The sequence below is a fragment of the Eumetopias jubatus genome, unplaced genomic scaffold (genome assembly GCF_037043125.1).
Source record: "Eumetopias jubatus isolate StellerSeaLion01/CBP00866 unplaced genomic scaffold, mEumJub1_p1.0 scaffold_2, whole genome shotgun sequence".
NCBI classification, from domain to species: domain Eukaryota; kingdom Metazoa; phylum Chordata; class Mammalia; order Carnivora; family Otariidae; genus Eumetopias; species Eumetopias jubatus.
In genome coordinates, this window is record NW_028274808.1 from 101,581,678 (window position 1) to 101,605,015 (window position 23,338).

The 23,338-nt window shown below is 35.1% G+C and overlaps 1 protein-coding gene across 9 annotated transcripts in view; it reads right to left on the reverse strand.

Moving 5' to 3' along the window:
- BLTP1 (bridge-like lipid transfer protein family member 1) overlaps positions 1-23,338 on the reverse strand; it is a 203,535-nt gene that overhangs the window by 26,717 nt on the left and 153,480 nt on the right. For 3 of the 9 annotated variants that reach the window (XM_088021053.1, XM_028102340.2, XM_028102341.2), the window contains exons 58-69: positions 21,694-21,892; positions 15,423-15,482; positions 12,976-13,202; positions 11,714-11,844; positions 10,531-10,654; positions 8,524-8,633; positions 7,906-7,996; positions 7,288-7,350; positions 4,942-5,195; positions 4,156-4,371; positions 2,467-2,647; positions 1,561-1,762 (exon numbers count right to left, since the gene is read on the reverse strand). In XM_088021053.1, the coding sequence (XP_087877179.1) occupies positions 1,561-1,762; positions 2,467-2,647; positions 4,156-4,371; positions 4,942-5,195; positions 7,288-7,350; positions 7,906-7,996; positions 8,524-8,633; positions 10,531-10,654; positions 11,714-11,844; positions 12,976-13,202; positions 15,423-15,482; positions 21,694-21,892 (1,858 nt within the window). Of the gene's footprint in view, positions 1-1,560; positions 1,763-2,466; positions 2,648-4,155; positions 4,372-4,941; positions 5,196-7,287; positions 7,351-7,905; positions 7,997-8,523; positions 8,634-10,530; positions 10,655-11,713; positions 11,845-12,039; positions 12,241-12,975; positions 13,203-15,422; positions 15,483-21,693; positions 21,893-23,338 lie in introns of all 9 variants that reach the window. The other 6 variants (XM_028102343.2, XM_088021054.1, XM_088021055.1 and 3 more) reach the window with 3 other exon arrangements.

The following is a 23,338-nucleotide window of genomic DNA, read 5'->3' on the forward strand; positions in this document are numbered from 1 at the left end:
AGCAGATTGAGAGAAATGACATATTAATATTAGAATATAAAGATTAATGATGCACATAAAACAATAGTTATTTCTACTTGCTCTAGGTCACAAATGTTGCTTCAATTTTTCAAGTTTATAATTTGCTTAGTGTCTCATTTAGCATTATTTTGTCCACTTAAGAAGACATAGAGAAATCTGATGAACAATATTTTGTGTTAAGTGAGGAAAAATGTTTTCAGGCTTTCCTATGTTCCTGCTGTTCTTAGCTTGTAGATTTTTACAATGCCTCCCTACATGGACTGCCATCCCTCTTTCACTTCTACATAACAAATATTTCTGTGTGAGTAGAATGAATGTAATAGCTAACTAAGATTTAGCTAACTCTGGCTTAGGTTTCCACCTCCAACATATATTAGTTTTGTAAACCTAGTAAATCAGCTCAACTTCTATGAACCTGAACTTTCTTCATTTATAAAATGGGGATAATAATATCTGTCCTGCACTTAATGGGCATAGATGTGCCTTGTCAATTCAAAAGTGATATAAAAAATTTTATGCATTATCACATTTATTAGCTATTTTATTGAGCATACAGGTCAGCCCTATTCAGTGCAGGAGAAAACTACACAAGGGCATGAGTACCAGGAGGCAAGGGCCACTGGAAGCTATTTTGGAATCTGGCTACCACACCACATGAATAATACCTTATATGTATAGAATTTCCAAGAAAAGGGAATATCAGAACAGACAAGAATTAGTTTAAAATGTTTCATTTGAGAGATGGAATTTGATATATAAATCTTTTAAGATATTGTGGAAGTGAATGTTTGTGATTTCTGAGGCTAAGCCATAAAAGATACTGCAACTTTAGTAGCTATGTTCTCTTTTGGATCACTCCTTTTGAGGGAAGTCAGTTCCCTTATTATGGGAACACTCAAGCAGCCCAGTGGACAGGCCCACAGGGGGAGGAACTAAAGCACCAGTTTGCCCATCATGTGAATGGGAATGTGATAGAAGTAGATCTTCCAGACCCAGTCCAGCATTCTGATGACTGCAGCCTTAGCCAACATCTTGACGGCAATGTCACGAAAGACTGTAAAGTTAGATTCAGCAGCCAAATTGCTCCTGAAGTGCTGATCACACAAACTGTGTTTAAGGTTATAAGCCACCAGGTTTGGGATCATTTGTTATGCAGTAATAGATAATTAATAAATGTGGTTGAGACCAATGTACTTTGTCTTAAAAGTATAAGTTTGATGCTTCCATCTAGATCATAAACTCCCAAATATGAACTACATAAAATTTTTTCTAAATACATATAGATCTAAGAAGTTAAGTAAATAAACTATTTAGAATATTAAGTTTCTTTTAACACTGATATTCTAAGGTAGTATCAGTTTGAAAAATAGCCAAAGGTCAGGCCACACTTTCATATGAGTTTTATACAGTCATTATTGGCAAGTCTATGTGATCTTTTCTTTAACATGTAAATTTGCAAGAAATTCTCAATAGAGCAAGTAGGTGATGATTAAAAAGTTACCAAAAAAATTAAAAATAACGTATATTTTCCTGAAATACCTGAGGGAATAGGTGGGGGTTGGGGAGGAAGTAAGGTGTTAGTCTTGCTCTGGGCAGTGCAAGGTAAAGGAGGAGAAGGAGGAGATGGTGCACTATCTTTCATACCATACAGCTTGGACTCTTTAGAGAGGGTTCTTGGCAAGGAAGATCCTCTGGAGGCATTGGGTGATTCGGTCTTTAGTGTCTTGGAATTGTAATGCAACTGTATTAAGACAAATAAACTTTCAAAATTAAAATAATGAAGATGAGAAAAACCAACATATGTAGAAAAATGTGGAAGAAAGAACACCAATCCATGAGTCAGAAGACCCAGTTCCAGTTCTTAAAAGTTAAACGCTGTGATACTAGCAAGATTCTTAGCTGTTTCTCATTTAAAATTTAAAAAGTCATCCCAGATAATAAGTTCCTTCTAGCTTAACTTATAGGATTCTATAATTCTAAAATCTAAAAAATAGGTGTTTAAGTTGGACTAGGAAAAGTTTAGCAAATGTAATGACTATCAATGCATAAAAAAGTAACTTCTTACTGACAAATTTTAATGGAAAAGCTGTATAAAAGAAGTGGCAACCTGCAATTTAGATGTTCTTATGTTCAGAATATGGCTATATCAGAGAAAAATGTTGAAAAGTCTCACTTCTTTTTTCTTTTAATTTTTTAAATTTTATTACGTTATGTTAATCACCATACATTACATCATTAGTTTTTGATGTAGTGTTCCATGATTCATTGTCTGCATATAACACCCAGTGCTCCATTCAGTATGTGCCCTCTTTAATACCCATCACCAGGCTAACCCATCCCCCCCCCAACCCAGGAAAGTCTCACTTTAATAGGTAAAGGAAGAACACGTATGACAGAAAATAAACACTGCTAAGAATACTTTAATCCTAGACTTTAGGTTTTTACCTTTACATCAACTCCAGGAATGTAAAAAACTGTCGTTTCTAAGTCACTAGACTTTGTCTGTAGAGATGATGGCACTTTCTTGCCAGTCATTAAATGGGTGGTAGAAGCATAATTAGTTTGAAACTTCTTCTTTTTTGAAGGAGAATCTTGATCTAAACTCCTGGAACTTCTATCATAACTCCTATAAATAGAGAAATGATTTTTATCTTGTAAAAAAAGGCATTTATCTCCTTTTATTTAAAATCAAACTTTTACTTATACAGTAAGTGGAATGTAATCCTTCATTAATAAAGTTGAAAAAGGAAAGCTCATTAGTGCCCGCTGCTAACCTGGCTAACACCGTCATGGATGATGTTCATGTTGTGTGCTCTGCACCTACATAGGGCAGCCACCTTTAGGCTTTTCTGAGGTCACAGGTGTTTCACATGAACTTATTAGGTTGAACCAAATGAAATTGCCCTTTACATAGGTAAAACCAGCTGAATATAAGCAATGTATTATAATGAATTAACATGCTTTTTATCATTACTACTACATTTGTAGGAATTTAACTGCTTGAGTGTCTTTTTATCTTCTCATTTTATAAAACCCTCCTTAGACAAAAAGACAATCTAAGTCTTTTTTTAAAAAAAAAGTAATCTCTATACCCAACATGGGGCTCAAACTCACAATCCTGAGGATCAAGAGTCCCATGGTCTACCAACTGAGCCTGCCAGGTGCCCATAAAAATCTTTTATTATGAAAAATTTCAAACATGCAAAAAGTAAACAGAATGGTAAACTGTGAACCCCTATGGCTCTATCTCCCAGCTTCAACAATTGTCAGCATTCTGCCCCCTTTTTTAATTGACATTTCCACCCACTTCCCATCTATCCTCTCAATTATTATTTTCTTTAGCTCTTTTTTAGATTAGGAAAGAAAAGCAAATGTTCAAAGAAAAAATAATCTAATCTTAAGCCTATTTATACCACCACTTTTTCAATGATGGAGACAAATGGTAAAGCGGCAGTTATACCCTGAAGCACATTCCAGTATACTGAGAGCTCTTTGTCCCCCAGTTTCCCAATCTTGCTTTTTTTCTGAATTCATCAAAATTCTGAATAACCAAGATATCTCTGAGCACTGCACTGTTCTTTAAAACAGAAATGTGCACAATACAAGAACAGAGACTGAGAAATTTGGGCTTATTTAAAGGAGAATTACAAAGATACAACTCTTTTAATTAAATTGCTAGAATCTAAAGCAGAAATGCATTTCTAGTTGCCAGAAAACTTTATAGGCTTGTTAATTTATTTTTTTTTTTTAAAGATTTTATTTATTCATTTGAGACACAGACTACAGAGAGAGAGAGAGAGAGCATGAGCAGGAAGAGAGGCAGAGGGAGAGGGAGAAGCAGGTTCCCCGCTGAGCCAGAAGCCAGATGTGGGCCTCGATCCCAGGACCCCAGGATCATGACCTGAGCTGAAGGCAGAAGCTTAACCATCTGAGCCACCCAGGTGCCCCTATACACTTGTTTAAAGAAACAGTATGTTATACAAATAACCACTCAAACTTACAACTATGATTAAATCCACTCTTTATATCTGTATTTTGGGACATGGGTGAAAAGGTTCTTTGTAATTCAGTGATATATCAATAATATTTCTAACAAATGAAGTTACATGTATCCTTTTCTGACCAATTTCTTACCTTCTCAAGCTTATATCGTCATGTTCTTGCAGAAGGGTAGTTGGGTGGAGCACACATTTTCCACTATCAATTTCGACTCGTATATCAAGTTCAAAATCAATATTTCTCTCTGTAGCAGTGCCACTGAGACTTCGGTTGACTGGAGTTGTGGGCCAGCGTTCTGTAAATAGTTGATGAACAGCAGCAAAGCCTGTTGCTTTTTTACGAGATGTATGTCTAGAGAAAGAACAATTGATCGTTACATTGTATTAAATTGGAAGAATTTCCAACAACCTATTTCCCAATATATTATGTCAGCAACAGTCTGTAAATAAATTTTACCCATTTTACAAATTCATACATAGTACTCAACTAGCTCATACTAATTTAAGTTTTTCCTAAGTTTGATGGAGTTACATTTTATTCAACAACCATGCACTCAGTAACTATTATGTGCCAGGTGATGTGCTAGGTGTTGAGGACACAGGCATAATCACTGCTATTAAGGGAGTCTGAATATCAGTGTATGAACTATAGTCTACATATTTGAGGAGATTTCATTTTTGAAAATTGTAAAATGCTATTTTCCTGATTTTATTAAAAGAACGAAGAATAAGGAAAGAAAAAAGTAATGCCATGTGGAGCTAAATTACATTAGTAAACCATGGCTATGTCTCCTAGTCTCACTCTGGCTAGGTATATTAAAATTTTTTTCTGTAAAATTTAATAGTTATACATAATGCTTTAAAGTTCAGTTCTAGACTCTGAAATGTTACCTACGGGTCTCAAAATAAAAAGGTCACTTACGAGGGTTTCCTGTAAATATAAAACCTTTCCCTCTCATGGTCTTCATCCTTTTCATCCTTCTCAGAATCTTCACTAGTAGAAGACAAACTGTCATCCCGTCGGCCCTCTTCAGGTTGGAAAGGAATGCCTGATGAATAGCCTCCTGGAGTTTTGGGAGAACTGAACACGGAATATGATCCTTCACTATTTGAGGAGTAATGGGATGGACCTTCAATGGTTACTGACAAAAGGTCCAGTTCTGTTTCCTCTGGAAACTGTACAAAGAGAAGACATGGATCAGGTTCATATTACACATCTCTTCTTAATTAAAAAAAGAAAAAGAAAAAAAATATATGTGTAAACATTTAAAGTCCTCTCAGAGTTGAATTTCCTCACTCTGACTAAAAGAAAGTCATATGAAATGGAACACCAGGAAAGGAAGCAGGTCTTAACCACAGAAAGTCACACTACTGACATACTAAAAATTAGAGTGAAATTTTACATTATATAAGCTTACATCAGCCTGTTAATTAGTACATACTGTGTAATTCTTTAAGCATAAGTTAAACATGCTGTGGAGACAAAGCAAATAATGTCGATCAACTGTAAATCAGAAGGGCAAGAGAGCAATTAGTGATGGAAGAGTACGCAGTGTCCGTACAGAAAGTACTTCATGATTCTGGAGATTCTGGATGCTTTTTATAGATAGCTTTTAAAAATGAGTCCCTAATTGGCTGTAGACAGATGTGCCAGTCATTATGTAATTAAAGATATCAAACTTAAGAATACTATTTTTTAAGGTTAATAGTTTTTTATAAACACTATGTCACTGAGAATTGCACCAGGAGGCCCCTGTATTTAAGGAGATCAAAAAAGAAACAACAATAACAACAACAACACTTCCTATGATCTAATTTGTATTCCCACTTTTGAGAGTTGCTTAAATACCCTTTGAAAATGTGATAAGCCTTTGTAAAGTGTTATGTGCAAGGTAATGTAATTTATTGACGCTATTAGATACAACAAAATTAGATACACGAAAATGGAGTACTGTAATAAAAATTTCAAACATGCAGAATTCAGCTTTTCCTCACTTTTTATAATATACATGTTATTTAGTAAATAAGTAAAAGATTTTACATATCAGAACATCTTTAAAATTTACATTTTTAAAAGTAAGAATCTGTTTTATGTTTATATATATATTTTATATTTATTTTTGTTTAATCTTTGTTTTATATTTATCTTACATTTAACCATGCCTTAATGATCTATTTTATAATTTGTGATTTTTATATACTATTTTTTACAAATGGCATACACTACTATTTAAAAATAGGACTTGAACCAATTCAAATATTAATGCCTTTAAGAATTACTTAATCATTTCAAAATATACACATAAATCAAATCATTAGTTTTACATCTGAAACTGCTATGATGTTGTATGTCTCAATAAAAAAAATTGGATGGGGAAAAATCAATTAGGAGAATCCCTCAATTCAATTCTGTAAATGATTTATTTCCAAGTTCGTTTTTAGAAAAAAAGGACATGTTTATCAAGCTCCCTATAATCTCATAGTTCTAAAACAAAATTCAGTTTGACTACATTCAGTGAAACTACGGGATATGTACTCAAACTATAGCTTAAGAGGGCAGGGAAGCAAAATGTACATGGAGTAAGTGCCAGTTTGTAACGTAACTTGACAGAAAATTCCTAGACAAAGATTTATATACCTAGTGTACAGATCTATTTTTAAAATTTAATTTTACTTTCATGACTTATATTTAGGGAAAATATACAGTTCATAAAAATGTTAATTCAACTTATAAGTCCTTGTGTAGCACATTTTCCATATTGTTTTGAACATAATTTTTAAATGGATTGTTTTTATAAATGTATGTTTTATATGCATACAGTGACTCCAAAGAAATAACATTCAATGATTAATCTGTTGTTCTGTGAGAAGTTTGATTCTAGTTTCTGTTAGTTAAAATTCTTTTTTTAAAGAAAAGATTCATTTTGTAGTTGAATGTAGAGAAAAGAGATTCACACAGGGATTAGCAAATAACTAATAAATAGCAGTTTTTGACTTACGATTTGGTTAATCTGGTAAGCTGATTTAGTCTTTAATTTTGGAGATTCAATAATTAATATCATACAAAGAAATATAGAACTAAAGTATATTCATGCAAGAGCTTATAAAACATACATGATGAAAAAGAATTCAAACAATCTTAAAGTTTTATGTAAAATATTTTTGATGTCTGAGTTTAGTATAAAATGAGAGGAAGACATTTTGAAAGCAGATTTTCAGGGTGGTTAATTAGTTTTAAAGCAAAATTTATGTTGTTCTTAATAAGTACCTGAAAATACCCTTCCCCAGGACAGCTGGATTGTGGCGTACTTCCCCATATTGTTTTTTTCAACTTAATTAAAATAATAAGAAAATATATAAAAACTCATGAAGAATAAAAAGACAACAGTTTAAAAGCAAAGAAATATTCAAAAAAACAAAATAAACATGTTAACGTAAATTTTTACATATATAAAATTAAATATAACTTTTAAGCTGACCTTTTGACTTCTGGTTTCTGCTATTACCTCTATATATTCTGAACTAAAATACATAATAAGATAAATACATAAAGTATAAACATTCCACATTTACACTTGTGTAAAAGACCTAGTTTAATGTGGACTCATACTTGAAAGGAAAATTATTCAACAAAGTCTTTCCACCTAAGAGCAAGCAGTATGGAATCTTTATTCTAGGTGCAAAACACAAACATGAGCAGCATGGCTCTCAAATGATAGCATAGAGGCAGTGTCCTGCTGTTTGGTAATTTAAAGACACTTCACCCATCACAATTAGCACTTTCATTGTAGGAATTCGTATTTTGAAACTGTGTAACTACTATAATTTCATAATTACTAAAAACTCTTTGGCACTGTGTATTTCTAACAAATAATCTCTCTCTTACTGTATCTTGGATATTGAAAGTTACTCTGGGTCCTGGAGATGCTGCATCCACACGGATTTCAGGGAGCTCCTCAGTTTCTCCCATTCGAGAACTGGAAGTAAAATATAAAGTTATAAAACAATAATAATAGTCTTTTTTAAAAAAAGTCCCTGGACTTAATGAAAGTCTAGCAAATGACAGTAAATTCTAAATATTTCTAAATATTTACCTTATCCAAGGATTAAATTTTTGGTATCCCATTTCTGAATCTTTAGCATCCCATAAAAAAAAAAGAACACTGAATATTTTAATTAACATGAGATTTTCTAAAACTAAACCATATTAAAAAATTTATACTTCTTACTTTAAGTGCTCATTAATTAGTAAGACAGTATTTTCCTCTAATATGTAGAATGTACTTCTTTACTAAAAAGTACACAATGATTCTGGTATAATTACGATAGAGGAATTCCTCAAACTTTTTAGTTTGACAGTATCCATTATTACCAGTATTTGACTAATATGTTTCATTTTTGCTCCCTTATGTAATTTCCCCAATTAGAACATAATAAATTAGTGGAACTTCATAAAGGAGTCAGCAATTTTATTACTTGTTTCAGTAGTAGAAATATATATTACCTTGCCCTTTCCATTCGTTTAAGAGGAGGTCTTCCAGAAGCAGAAATGCTTTTAGAACGGCTATAACTTGGTTTGTAACCCAAACCCCACTTATCCTTTAGAGAAGCAGCCTAATGAAATGGGAGAGGAAGAATGACTTTAGACAATTGTTTATGTCATAATATCTGACTACAGATAAAATATTCTATTAAACAAAATAGTATGTTTCCCCAGGTCAATAACATGTTACTTTAAATTTGACTTTAAATGTCACTTAACAGTATATAGATGGATCAAAGTAGAGCAGGACTCTGCTACTTTTCAGTCCTAATGTCAATTAGAAGGGCTGTAAAATGAAAATACAATTCACTGTCTGGCCTGAGAGAGAAAAGAAAAAGATTGGGAGCAGGCATGAGGGGTACAGAAATAAGGTGAGAAGAAAGGAAACAAAAAGGAAAGAAAGGCAAAAGAAAATGAGAATTAAAAGGAAAGATTCTGAGAGAAAGCTGGGTGGTGGGAGGAGGTGAAAGGGAGATCAGAGGAGAGCTGGAGGCAGAGAGGGAGAGGCTGGGGTGGGGAGGCCATCGATCATCTCAAGTACCACCCACGGGCACCCCTGCCATGGCACTCTATTACAGGAAAGGAAAGGAAGGGGTGACCTCAACACTCTACTTGTCTCCAAATCCCTCTTCTCCAAAGGTGTAGTTGGGGGCTGGAAAATGAAAAGATTCCAAGACAATGGAGATTTGGAATGCAAGAGGACTGAGGGGGAAGTGAGGGGGGAAAGACAGATGAGATACATGTTAAGAACACTGACAAAACTTCGAGAATTTTCCTAATTCTCTCTACCTAGATTTTATTTTTAACAGTCAATTACCAAGTATAAACTACCTTATAAATAGTACATAAGCAGTATTTTAATTCTATTGTATGATTGTTAGGTATATAGTAACAAAAATTTTAAACACAGACTTATGCATTACAGATCATCACTATCCATTTATTACCATCAGAAGCCAGTGATGAATAACTCATACTGGATTTTATCTTCAATTTGAATAAATAATTTAGAACGGTATTCAAACTAGGGTGTCTGGGAGTTTGGGGTGATCAAGAAAGTTTAAGCCAATGAACCCTGGATCCCTGCAACCTTTCCCCCCTTCCTCTGGCCCAACCAGCTCTGATTTAATGTTTTTTATGTATTAGGGTACCAGCAAAAAATGGAGGGTTCTGTTGATTATTTAAAAAAAATAAGGTTAAGAACCTATCTTTTTTGAAAAAAGTAGTTTTTCCACTAACAAGACCACCTTGATCCAAGGAAACCTACCTCCATTTAAATACATTTTAGAACTATTTTCTACTATATGTTTACAGAATATCTATCTATGTATTTATTTCACTTGTTCAGCAATTGGACTAAATCCCAAAAAATGTGGTAGGAAATGGGGTCAAAGATAAATAACTTGTTATTTATGAGACTCATTCTAGTTAGGACAACTAAATGTGCAAAGAAAAGAGAATGAAGTGCTGAGAGTACATAGTGGTTGAGAGGTAAAGTCAGCTGTGGAAAATGGGACAGGAGTAGAATGGGCATCTCAAAAGACTCATACTGAGATACAGACTGAAAAGAAAGTGTGATTTTATGAAAGGTGGACAAAAGACAGTGGCTAAGGACAGACTGTAGAGTCCCACTGTTTGGGTTTAATCTTGGCTCCAACAAGATTGACGGCTGTATAACCTTGGTCAAATTACTAGACTTCTCTCTGTCTCAGTTTCCTCATTTTCAAAATGGGGAAAAAAATACAAGCTACCTCATATGGCTATTGTAAAGATTTAATGGGTTGTTAAATGTAAAGTGCTTTAAACAGTGCCTAGTACATAGTGGATATGAGATGCACAAATCAAGTGGTATTATCACCAGCAATGGAGAAAGAAAGAGAACTTCAGTATGGTCACAAAGTTTCATAAAGTAAAAAATAAAAGAATGGTCTACTCCAATAATAAAATTCTTCTTAAATGTTGACTCACTCGCATACTGGACCTCCGTAATTTCTTACGAACGTCTCTTCGAATATCATTCACAGCAACAGATTCTAACTGTTGATAACGCTGAATTTCCTGGTTTATGGTTCCTTCACTTGCACCTAATTTTCTGGATGCAAAACAAATATGGCAATTAGTGTAAAGAGGTAACAGAGTAAGAATGATTTATATTTGCTCCACAGAACATCAAAGATTATATATGGACAGGCCAAAATCCTCCATAACTTTTAACACCTTGGTGATCTCATTTATAAATTAAGGGGTTATACTAGCCCAAATCCAGTTTTCTCCATATTTAAAATTCTATGATTCTATTATTAAAAAATATTATATTAAAAATCATTATACATACTTAAGATCACTTACTAAACTATAAAAAACTCTCTGATATTTTAGGAAATGGCTTTCTCACCTCTGCATTAAGAATCTCTATGACAACTTCATGAAAGCTATGGACCCACTCTGCAGAATAATGTCTGTATGTTAAAATTCTACATAAATTTAAGCCTCAGGTACAATTTAAAGGGAGGAAGTATATTTTGCTTCAAGTCATTTTTAACCCCTGAGAGCAAAACTCAAACTGTAATGTAAGTCAACAGGAAAATGTGAGTCACTGTATGGTCATTAATTTACAGACCAGTTTTTAGGTAATACCTATCATTGTACAAAATGCACATATTTGTCGAGTCCCTGAATGCAAAACCTCTGACACAGGTGGTGTATGAAGATTAGAAAAGATGTACTGAATCACTGAACACTACATTAAAAACTAATGATGTATTATAGGTTGGCTAACTGAACATAAAAAAAAATTATATTCCAGAAATACCAATGTTAGCAAAAGACTAACACATATGTTAACATACACATGTGAAGTTACATGTAGGTGTATATATATATGTAAAGATATGTATATGTGATACAAAGTCTGTCATAAACTGCCCAGAAATGGGGAGTTGTGATGAGTGCTGCACCAGGACTTCAAGCCTAACTTAATCACTAATGAATGTATGATCTCAGGCAAGTTATCAAACTCTACTGGACCTTGGTGATCTCATTTATAAATTAAAGGGGTTGTACTAGCCCAAATCCAGTTTTCTCCATATTTAAAATTCTATGATTTTATTATTTAAAAATATTGTATTATATTAAAAATCATTACACATACTTAAGATCATCTATTACTTTGGCCTGTTCATTCAGTTCTCTGATATCCACTATACGTTTCATAATTTTTCTTCCTCTAAGTTCTCCTGGCTGGCTACAAGATGCTCCTTGTCTTCGATAATCTACAGCTTCCTGAAAAATCAAAAGCATGTCTGTCAATACCATCCTCAGGTCACATAGGCAAATCTATACTATCACAAAAATAACACCTTAAATCAAAGGAAGCATGCAAGAATCAAAGCCATCTATATCAAGTAAGATGATTGGAATTCTCCAGTGATTCAAATCCCTTTATTTTCACAAGGAATCTATGTAGTTGCTACCTACGTTTCCCCATGAGTGAGCTCTGCATGCTTTCAAATGGGACTGGCTAGATTGAGGGGAGCCCCACATCTCTGGGTCACACAGATACTCTGCAGGAACAGAATAGCGCTGATTTGGGGGCGTCAGGCCTAGCAGGTGATTTACAAGTCGCTGACCAAAGGTGAGCTTGTGGCCATCTCCACTTACTGAACTTCCATCTGAACTCTAAATGATAAACAGTAACATTAATTTTTTAGAAATTTCTTTCTAAAAACAAGACTATTTCATGAAACAATAGTTAAAAGATACTTAAATTTTTTTTAAACCAATACCAGAACAAAAGTAGAGAGTAATTTGCCTTTTAACTACCAAATAATTTATACTATATACAGTATAGAGGGAAATACATCTTTTTAAATGTATACTTTATTTTGTGTGCATGCACTTTGCTTTTCAGATTCATTTTTTAGCACCTTTACTGAGATATAATCCACGTCATAAAATTCACCCATTTAAAATGTAAAATTCAGTGGTTTTGAGTATATTCACAAAGTTGTACAACTGTCACCACAATCTGTTTAGAACATTTTCACCACCCCAAATGAAACATCATAACTAACAGCAGTCTTTCTCCATTCCCCATCCCTGACTCTCCCAGCCCTCAGCAACCACTAATGTACTGTATGTATCTACAGGTTTGCTTGCACTTTGCTTTTAATGTTAGTACATTACTTGCAGGTTAAGGCACAAGTTTGTTGACAGTTATTATGAAAACTGTCAATGAAAAGACAATATTATGAAATTAAAAAACAACATTATAAAATATAGACCCAGGGAACCACCACTCTCTCCCTTCCTCTACAATTATCAACTACAATATGATAAATAACATTAAGTCAATCTTTTCCTTGTCTCAGGGTAAAGGCCAGTCCAGAAAAGTCTAACAGTGAGTTTACTTACAGTATGGATAGTGGGAGACATAGTATCAACTTCATCCTCATCTGACAGGTCAGCTATGTTCACTGAATTTAGATCAGCAATGTCATCTATGTCCTCCTCTCCTGTCAGGGTCGTAAGGGTATTGCCCAGAGCATTAAGTCTTTTGCCAATGTTAGGATCCATGTGGACATCGATCCCACACATTTTCCATAAAACATTGAGTGTCCATGTTCCAGCACTACTACTTTCTGTTTAAATAAAGAGAAGTGGCATTTTTGGTAAGTCTTGAGTTCAGAAATTTAACTCAAACTATAAGGAATAAAGTGGATGATGGCCTTGTGTAACAACTAATGTCTCTCACAGCTAGGTCTGGGATTGATTTCCCTTTGCAGAGTGTGCATCTCTTGTTCCCTCTGTGCAGCACCCTTCTTTCTCCTGTGAACTATGGATTCTCTCTTCTCCCTGCTCCTGAACTGATCTACCCTCCCATGGCTGTAGTGGGAATTGCCATGACCCTCACTCATTAGTCAGAATTAGATAAGTAGGCCAGGTGAGAGTCAAAGTTGGGAAACTGAAACCCTTCCCTGGAGTTCAGAAAACAATGGTCCCTCTCTAATAATTGAGGGTGGGGAAATGAGGCTCATGAGCTGATGGCAGCCATGTCTCCTGCCGTGTGTAAGGAGGAGATTAGCAGTATGAAGAAAATGAAGCAGCCAGAGAGGAGCAAAGAAAAGAGCCCTGGTGGCAGTTGAAATCTTGGATCCAGGAGTTCCTGAGGGCCCCTAAATTGACCTAGTTCCTTATCTTCACTGAGATAGCCATTCCTAAGTTTAACTGTGATCTGTACATTCCTTTTAATAAACTCCCCCCTTCTGGTTAAGCTAGTTTGTGTGCCTTGTCGTCACTTATAAACCAGAGTCCTGACAGACTTTTATGTGGCCTTTCTCCAAATATGTATGTGTTTACCTCAGTCATCACCCTTTCCTTCTAACATTACTCCTGGAAATTTCTTTTTTTTTTTTTTTAAGATTTTTATTTATTTATTTGACAGAGAGAGAGACAGTGAGAGAAGGAACACAAGCAGGGGGAGTGGAAGAGGGAGAAGAAGGCTTCCCGTTGAGCAGGGAGCCTGATGCGAGGCTGGATCCCAGGACCCTGGGACCATGACCTGAACCGAAGGCAGACGCTTAATGACTGAGCCACCCATGTGCCCCACTCCTGGAAATTTCTTAAACTCTTCTTCAGTTCTCTGTCAGTGGGACTGTTGGCCTTGCTACTTTCTGAGACAATTTACTTAGGATGAGAACCAAGGCTAGGCTTGGGGAGGACAACAGGAAATAGTAAGGAGAGAAAGGAAATCTACTAACTTTAATCAGCTTCTACTCGCACTGACATTTTAAGAGCCCTTAAATAAATATCTTCCTTTAGCTTACCCTTACTTTATACCAAGTAAAATCAAAATCACTAAAAATTTACATTAGATAGGTTATAACTTCCAGAGTTATCTCCTAAACAGTTTTCTAAGATTTTTTTTCCTTTCTAATCCTTGGAAGTGTCTTTCTAGCTCACAAAAATTCAGTGGCTCTCCCACTGTCAACCAAATTAAGTCCAGACTCCTTAATTTGAGATTTAACATTTTTCCCATATTATTTTTTACATAACTCTGTTCCACCTAGTCTGGACAACTCTAACTAGACACCCTTTTCATAGCATAACTAATATTCTGTCTGCCTGAATTTTCTGACCCATACCCTTCCAGTTTCTGCTTCAGAAACAATTTTATCTGTTAAGTCCCTATTCAAATGCTTGTTAAATATTAAAAGAAGCTTTCTCTGGGCTGCATGGGTGGCTCAGTCAGTTAAGTGTCTGCCTTCGGCTCAAGTCCTGATCCCAGGGTACTGGGATCAAGCTTGCCTTCAGGCTCCCCAGTCTGTGGGGAGCCTGCTTCTCCCTCTGCCTCTGCATCTTTCTTTCTCTGACTCTCATGTCTCTCTCTCTCTCACGAATAAATACAATCTTAAAAAAAAAAAAGATTTCTCTAATCCTAGTATCCTTCCAAATTTGGAATTTTTCTTTCCCCTCAGTAGATTTCAGAAGCAATTAGAATTTCATATTTTTTTGAACTTACCACTTATTATAGCTTAGTCATGCTGCAGAGCCTCAACTACATTAGAATTTAAATTTATAGAGTAGAAAGTATATCTTATTCGTATTTGTCTTTCCCAAAACTTTTTGCAATATATCAGCAAGTGTCTAATAAATAATTGTTAAATAAATAAAAATATGTTAATATTAAAAATAGTTTTAAAATCAGGGAACACTGGATGAGTTTAGTTAAAAGACACTCTTAATGTTAATATAAAGGCTATATATGTCTGTGTATATATGTGTATTTACATATATATGTATAAAAAGGCAGAATTCTAACTTATATATGTAAAAAAGGGTAATACCAGTCATGAACTTACCAGCAGCTGCTTGTCCTGTAGTCCTAGAACATACTTCATAGGTGCCATCTGGAACTACACCTGCATAAAAATCACCCCAAAAATAGTTTTCAATAAAATTATGGTTGTGAGCATTCTTTCTTGATTAAAACACTTCAGAGTGTAGGGATAGAGGGTACATACCTTAATATCATAAAAGCCATCTATGAAAAACCCACAGCGAATATCATTCTCAATGGGGAAAAACTGAGAACTTTTCTCCTAAGGTCAGGAACATGGCAGGGATGTCCACTACCATCACTGCTACTCAACATAGTATTAGAAGTCCTAGCCACAGCAATCAGACAACAAAAAGAAATCAAAGGCATCTGAACTGGCAAAGAAGAGGTCAAACTCTCACTCTTTGCAGATGATATGATACTTTATGTGGAAAACCTAAGACTCCACCCCAAAACTGCTAGAACTCATACAGGAATTCAGTAAAGTGGCAGGATATAAAATCAATGCACAGAAATCAGTTGCATTTCTATACACCAACAACAACACAGAAGAAAGAGAAATTAAGGAGTCAATCCCATTTATGATTGCACCCCAAACCATAAGATACCTAGGAATAAATCTAACCAAAGAGGCAAAGAATCTGTACTCAGAAAACTATAGAATACTCATAAAAGAAATTGAGGAAGACACTAAGAAATGGAAAAATGTTCTATGCTTATGGATTGGAAGAACAAAGATTGTGAAAATGTCTATGCTACCTAGAGCAATCTATATATTTAATGCAATCCCTATCAAAATACCATACACTTTTTTCAAAGAAATGGAACAAATAATCCTAAAATTTCTGTGGAACCAGAAAAGACCCCGAATAGCCAAAGGAATGTTGAAAAAGAAAAGCGCAACTGGTGGCATCACAATTCCAGACTTCAAGCTCTATTAAAAAGCTGTAATCATCAAGACAGTATGGTACTGGCACAAAAACAGACAGACACATAGATCAATGGAACAGAATAGAAAGCCCAGAAATGGACCCTCAACTCTATGGTCAGCTCATCTTTGACAAAGCAGGAAAGAATGTCCAATGGAAAAAAGACAGTCTGTTCAACAAATGGTGTTGGGAAAATTGGACAGCCACATGCAGAAGAATGAAACTGGACCATTTTCTTCCTCCTAACACAAAAATAGACTCAAGATGGATAAAAGACCTAAATATGAGACAGGAATTCATCAAAATCCTTGAGGAGAACACAGGCAGCAACCTCTTCAACCTCAGACACAGCCACTTCTTCTTTCACACATTGCCAAAGGCAAGGGAAGCAAGGGCAAAAATGAACTATTGGGACTTAATCAAGATAAAAAGCTTTTGCACAGCAAAAGAAACAGTCAACCAAACCAAAAGACAACCGACAGAATGGGAGAAGATATTTGCAAATGACATAACAGATAAAGGGCTAGTATCCAAAATCTATAAAGAACTTCTTAAACTCAATACCCAAAGAACAAATGATCCAATCAAGAAATGGGCAGAAGACATGAACAGACTTTTTTCCAAAGAAGACATCCAAATGGCCAAAAGACACATGAAAAAGTGCTCAACATCACTCGGCATCAGGGAAATCCAAATCAAAACCTCAATGAGATACCACCTCAGACCAGTCAGAATGGCTACAATTAACAAGTCAGGAAATGAGAGATGTTGGCGGGGATGCGGAGAAAGGGGACCCCTCCTACACTGTTGGGGGGTTATAGCAGCAATGTTCACAATAGCCAAGCTATGGAAAGAGCCTAGATGTCCATCAACAGATGAATGGATAAAGAAGACGTGGGGTGTGCGTGTATATATGTATACATGTATATATGTATATAGACACACACACACAATGGAATATTATGCAGCCATCAAAAAACCCCGAAATCTTGCCATTTGCAACAACATGGATGGAATTAGAGGGTACTGTGCTAAGTGAAATAAGTCAATCAGAGAAAGACAAGTATAATATGATCATATGATCTCACCGATATGAGGAATTTGAGAACCAAGACAGAGGATCATAGGGGAAGAGAGGAAAAAATGAAACAAGATGAAACCAGAGAGGGAGACAAACCATAAGAGACTCTTAATCTCAGGAAACAAACTGAGGGTTGCTGGAGTGGTGGGGGGGTGGGAGGAATGGGGGCCTGGGTGATGGACATTGGGGAGGGTATGTGCTATGGTGAGCACTGTGAATTGTGTAAGACTGATGAATCACAGACCTATACCTCTGAAACAAATAATACATTATATATTAAAAAAAAAAGAGAGGATAGTAGGAAGGGAAAAATGAAGGGGGGAATTGGAAGGGGAGATGAACCACGAGAGACTATGGACTCTGAGAAACTGAGGGTTTTAGAGGGGTGGGGGGTGGGGGGATGGGTTAGCCCAGTGATGGGTATTAAGGAGGGCGTGTATTGCATGGAGCATTGGGTGTTATATACAAACAATGAATCATGAATCACTACATCAAAAACTAATGATGTAATGTATAGTGACTAACATAACCTAATAAGATAAAATTTAAAAAAATTATGCTTGTGATTAAATAATGTAATGTTTCACCCAAAGACTATTATCTAAATATAAACAGAATCACTAGCCTCTTTAGGTTTCAACTTCTAGTCTGCAGAATGAAACATCTACCTTAGATGACTCGTAATATTCCATATCTCAACATTTTTTATTTTATGCTTTTAAGAATTTACCTGCAGCTTTATCTTTACATTCTGCATGTGACAATACCCGGCCAACGCTGAAGCTCTAGTTTCTAGATGGTATGACAATTTGTGCCATCATGTAAATGGCACTTTGAGAATGCAAATGATTTAAAAAATAATTTTCTGTTAATAAGAACTTCCACATTTAGGTCACAGACAGGATTTATCAGCCTTGTCTTTTCATGGATCTTTTTTTTTTTTTAAAGATTTCATTTATTTACTTGACAAAGAGAGAAACAGCGAGAGAATGAGCACGAGCAGGGGAAGTAGGAGAGGGAGAAGCAGGCTCCCCGCTGAGCCGGGAGCCCAATGTGGGGCTTGATCCCAGTACCCTGGGACCATGACCTGAGCCAAAGGCAGATGCTTAACGACTGAGCCACCCAGGCGCCCCTCATGGATCATTTTATGAGAAAAAAAAATGACTGACTACCATGATGTCAGTCTCATACAATTACTCTCTTAAGGTCATGGGCTTATCCTCAGAACATATCTAACTTTAACTCTGAAATATTTACTATCACTTAGCTTTAATCTGATAACTTCAACTTCAAAAAAAAAGAGGTGAACTAAATCAACAATTTTAAACAGTAAAGGGACATACCACCTTTGAAACAACTTTTCAAAAAAGTAAAGTCTAAGGACAGGGTTAAGACTCTCAGTAATCCTTCATAGAAACCAAATTTCGATCTAAACCTGGCAGTACATAAATCTTAAATGAAATGTCCTTTTGCAATTCATTCTGTATCCTAAGTGGATATTCAAATGTTACTCAAATCTGAGCTGCAGAAATACTATAACTTATTTTGGGAGAAAGAGTCTATTAAGCAATAATATTATGTGGGTTTTTAAAAGATAATGCCAATAACTTTAAAATCTAAATTATATTTTTGAACCATATGGTACCTGTGCTTAGTATATAAATTACAGAATATTAGAAAACTAGATCTTGTCTCAGCGTAAAAGATTGCCCAATTCACCTTTACAGTCATGGGGTTACAAATCAGAACAAAAGGAACTTAGATAACTCTTTCAAATCTAAGAATGCTAGAATGAAAAGAAAACCCTCTGAAATTTGAGTAACATAAGGGAGACAAATGAAAGGTAGTAAATAAAAGAGGGATAGAAAACTTTCAGGACTTCCAATTCCAAGGAGTGTCAGAGAATTTTTAAAAATTAAGTTTAAAAAAATTATATAAATTCATATATTGCAGAGCCATGATGAATTGAAAAGGAATATTAAGATTTTTAGGAGTAGATCCAAATCCTCAAAATGAGGAGAAGGCAATCAACTAGCCTCTTCCCTGTTGTGCCCATGGTCTCTGAGTCAGAAACAGAATGCCGAGTTGGATCAACCATTAGTCTGAATTCAGGATAGCAATTTTCCTGCTCTTTCGACCTAATGTTACCCAGGTGTTAACATAGAGCTTGGAGTCTTTCAAACTTCTTCTACACCCCCCCCGCCATGCTACAGTTTCAAACTTTTAATGGTTTATATAAATTTTTTTTAAAGATTTATTTTTTTTAATTTGACAGACAGCGAGAGAGGGAACAACACAAGCAGGCGGAGTGGTAGAGGGAGAAGCAGGCTTCCCGCTGAGCGGGGACCCCGATGCGGGGCTCGATCCCAGGACCTGGGATCATGACCTGAGCCGAAGGCAGACACTTAACGACTGAGCCACCCAGGTGCCCCTGGTTTATATAATTTTTATAAATAAATGTTAGTGAAGATTCTGATCTTTTCTATCTACTTATATGGTCCTTTGAATTCTATCTACAGATTGTCCTTTCTAATTTTTACTGCATTTCCTAGAAAACATTATCACCCTATAGAGGCAATTCCACTGAGCCATCTTTTTTCTAGGGCCTGATTTTAAAATGATCTGTTAAAAAAAAAAATCCTACAGCATAACTCTACTGTTCTTTGTTTCTCTACCCTAATTCAGACCTTTTTGTCAAAAATATTTAATGTCATTTATATTCTATTTATTATTACTAATAAAAACTAATCTGCCACTGTTATAATTTACAATACTTATATTAATAAAACAACCACTCAACTCTTCTGCTTCCTTCCCAAGACACCAAACAAAAAGCATGTTATAAAAACAAGTCATTTAGTATCCTACAAAACCTAAAATAAACCACGATTATTACAATTATCAGCATGTTAGTATTCTACTTAGTTGGTATAATATACACTGAGGTAGAGTTATTGTTTATATATTTTTAATACATGTTTTTTATTTTGATTCAGAGGCATATTTCTCAGGCATTTTCCCTTTATAATAAACTATTAAGGAAATGGTATTCTCTCTGCTTCCAAATATATTTATCCATTTTAATGATTATAAAAAAGGCAAAGGTCATCTTATTACAAATCAGTAATTTAAATTTATTTTAAGAAAAAAACAGACAAAAGAGTTATAGTGACTTTTAAAAATATATATAACAACTGTATAAAAGCTTATTTGTAAAGATTTCTGATGAAGGCTATTTTTGTTCTTGTGGATAGTGGATATTAAGCATAAGTACTTTGATATCAAGTCTTCTTAGTAACCTCAAGTATTTCACAGAAGTTCCAGTATTTCACCTATGAATTATCTAAGTAAGAAGCAGTCAAAAACAGAATTTCACCTATAATTTTATCTAAGTTTTAATCAAAATGGAATGCCAAAACTTCAGTTTTTGATATAAAAATAATGAAAAGTTTTCTTGTTCTTTAAAGAAGACCTAGAACTGGAAAGAAGATTTTCTTCCAGTGGAGAAGGGAAAACACTGCATAAACAACAGCAAATCACCTTTTGTAAAGTTAAGTATTAATTTTGGTTTAGAGATTGGCTGAGGAATTTTAGTTAGCAACCTTTAATTCCTCAAATGTAGTTTTTCTTTATTAGAAGATCAATGATGATTTATTAACTCTGCTATATTTTAAAATATATTATTATATTAAATAAAAATAAACCCATATACCTTCAAATATATTAAAATAAAAATAAATCCATATACCTTCGAAACTGTATATAAACACAGCTTTAGTTACACCTAGCCTTGAGTATTATGGAATCAGAGGAATTCACACAAGTTACACACTGTAGCTTACAAATTTAGACACATGAATTTATTCATATCAATATTATTTTATGGCTGGAGTTCCTGTTCCTGGTTATCTACAACCTGTTGTTCTATGTTATATGATGAACTGGATCCTGCACATTTATCACTTCCTTTGAAGATCCCCACAGAGCAAAGATGCTTTATCTGGTCATTCATTAATCAATTAGAGGAAAAAATCAGGTAGTAAACGAATCTTCAAATGTTAGACTGTCAAGAAGAATGCCTAGTTGATTCACTTACCAAAACTACAGAAAGCTGTAGTGTTTCACAAATATGACCTCCCTTTAACTAAAAATAGCCCTTATTTCAGAAAGTCCAATAACATTCCTATAGCTAAGCATCCTATGGTTTTACAAATGAAGACACTGTTTTTGTTTTTTTTATTAAAAAAATTCTAAACCTCATGCAGAAAATAAAAGACACTCACAGGCATTCATCACTAGATCGCCACGAATTTCTGGTTTCCAGTCATCCCACGACGTCTCAAAGCCATCAGCAAAACGAATACAAAAGTTTTTGAAATGCCCTTTACTAACCAGAGATTCTGAAGAACAAGCAGTGATGAGAGTACTTTCAATGGTCAATACTAAAGCAGAACCAATGTCAAGGTCTCCAGTGTGATTAGACTGCAAAATATATTAAAAAATAAGACAAAAGATAGAATGTTTTAAATTTGGAAATTCTCACAGGATTCATAGGAAAAAAAGTTTAGAAAAAGTCAAGACTAGAAATCTTCATTAAAAAGCAGCTTAGAAAGATGTCTACTTTTAAAAATTAAATTGTTGAAGTGAATACATTTGCCACGTGCATCTTTTTTATTATTGTTCAATTAGCCAACATATAGTACATCATTTGCTTTTGATGTAGTGTTTAATGACTCATTAGTTGCGTATAACACCCAGTGCTCATCACAACACGTGCCCTCCTTAATACCCATCATCTGGTTACCCCATCCCTCCACCCTTCTCCCTTCTATAACACTCAGTTTGTTTCCCGGAGTCCAGAGTATCTCATGGTTTGTCTCCCTCTCTGATTTCTTCCCATTCAGTTTTCCCTCCCTTACCCTGTGGTCCTCCACGCTATTCCTTATGTTCAACATATGAGTGAAACCATATAATTGTCCTCATCTTTTTTTTTTAAACTCGCAAAAGGTAGGGGTGCCTGCATGGTTGAGTCGGTTAAGCATCTGACTCTTGATTCCGGTGCAGGTCATGATCTCAGGGTCGTGGGATCAAGCCCCAGGTGGGGCTCTGAGCTCAGTGGGGAGTCTGCTTGAGATTCTCTTCCTCTCCCTCTGCCCCTCCCCCACTCACATGCATGTGCTCTCTCTCAAATAAATAAATAAATCTTAAAAAAGCTCACAAAAGTTAATTATCTCGTTTTGGGGGGCGTTTTGTTTTGTCTTTAGAGAGAGAGAGAGAGCACGAGCAGGTGAGGGGGAGAGGGAGAGAATCTTAAGCAGGCTCCATTTGGCATTGAGCCCCAGCAGGGCTCCACATGAGTCTCCATGTGGGGTTTGATCTCACTACCCCGAGATCATGACCTGACCTGAAATCAACAGTCCAACACTTAACTGAGCCACCGAGGTGCCCCTAATCATCTAGTTTTCTATCTCAAGCTTCTGTTTTAGCCACCTCTGGTGTATATGGCTTTCCTGTGCTCTGTCCATAATGCCATTAAAAAATCACCATTTTTCAACTCCTGAGGCATAAATATACTACATGTTGCCAATGATCGATCCAGAGTTTTTCTTCACAATGTCTTGCTAAACAAATACTAAAAGTTAAATTCATTCAACAACTGGTTACAGGTTAAGGTAAATTTTAACAGTAAAACAGACCTCTGTATTTGATATAATTGTAACTTCTTAGGCCTGATAGGGGTTTATAGCCCTTTTTGTCTCATATGCGTGTCCATAAATTATGAAAATTCTTGCTTCATCTGGCATACATAACTTGGAAATTTCATTACCATTAAATATTGCAGCTTAAAGGCATTTTGAAATCCCCTACCCTATTTTAGATGAGACTATTGAACATTATTAAACAGTATTCTTTATTTTTAATTTTTTT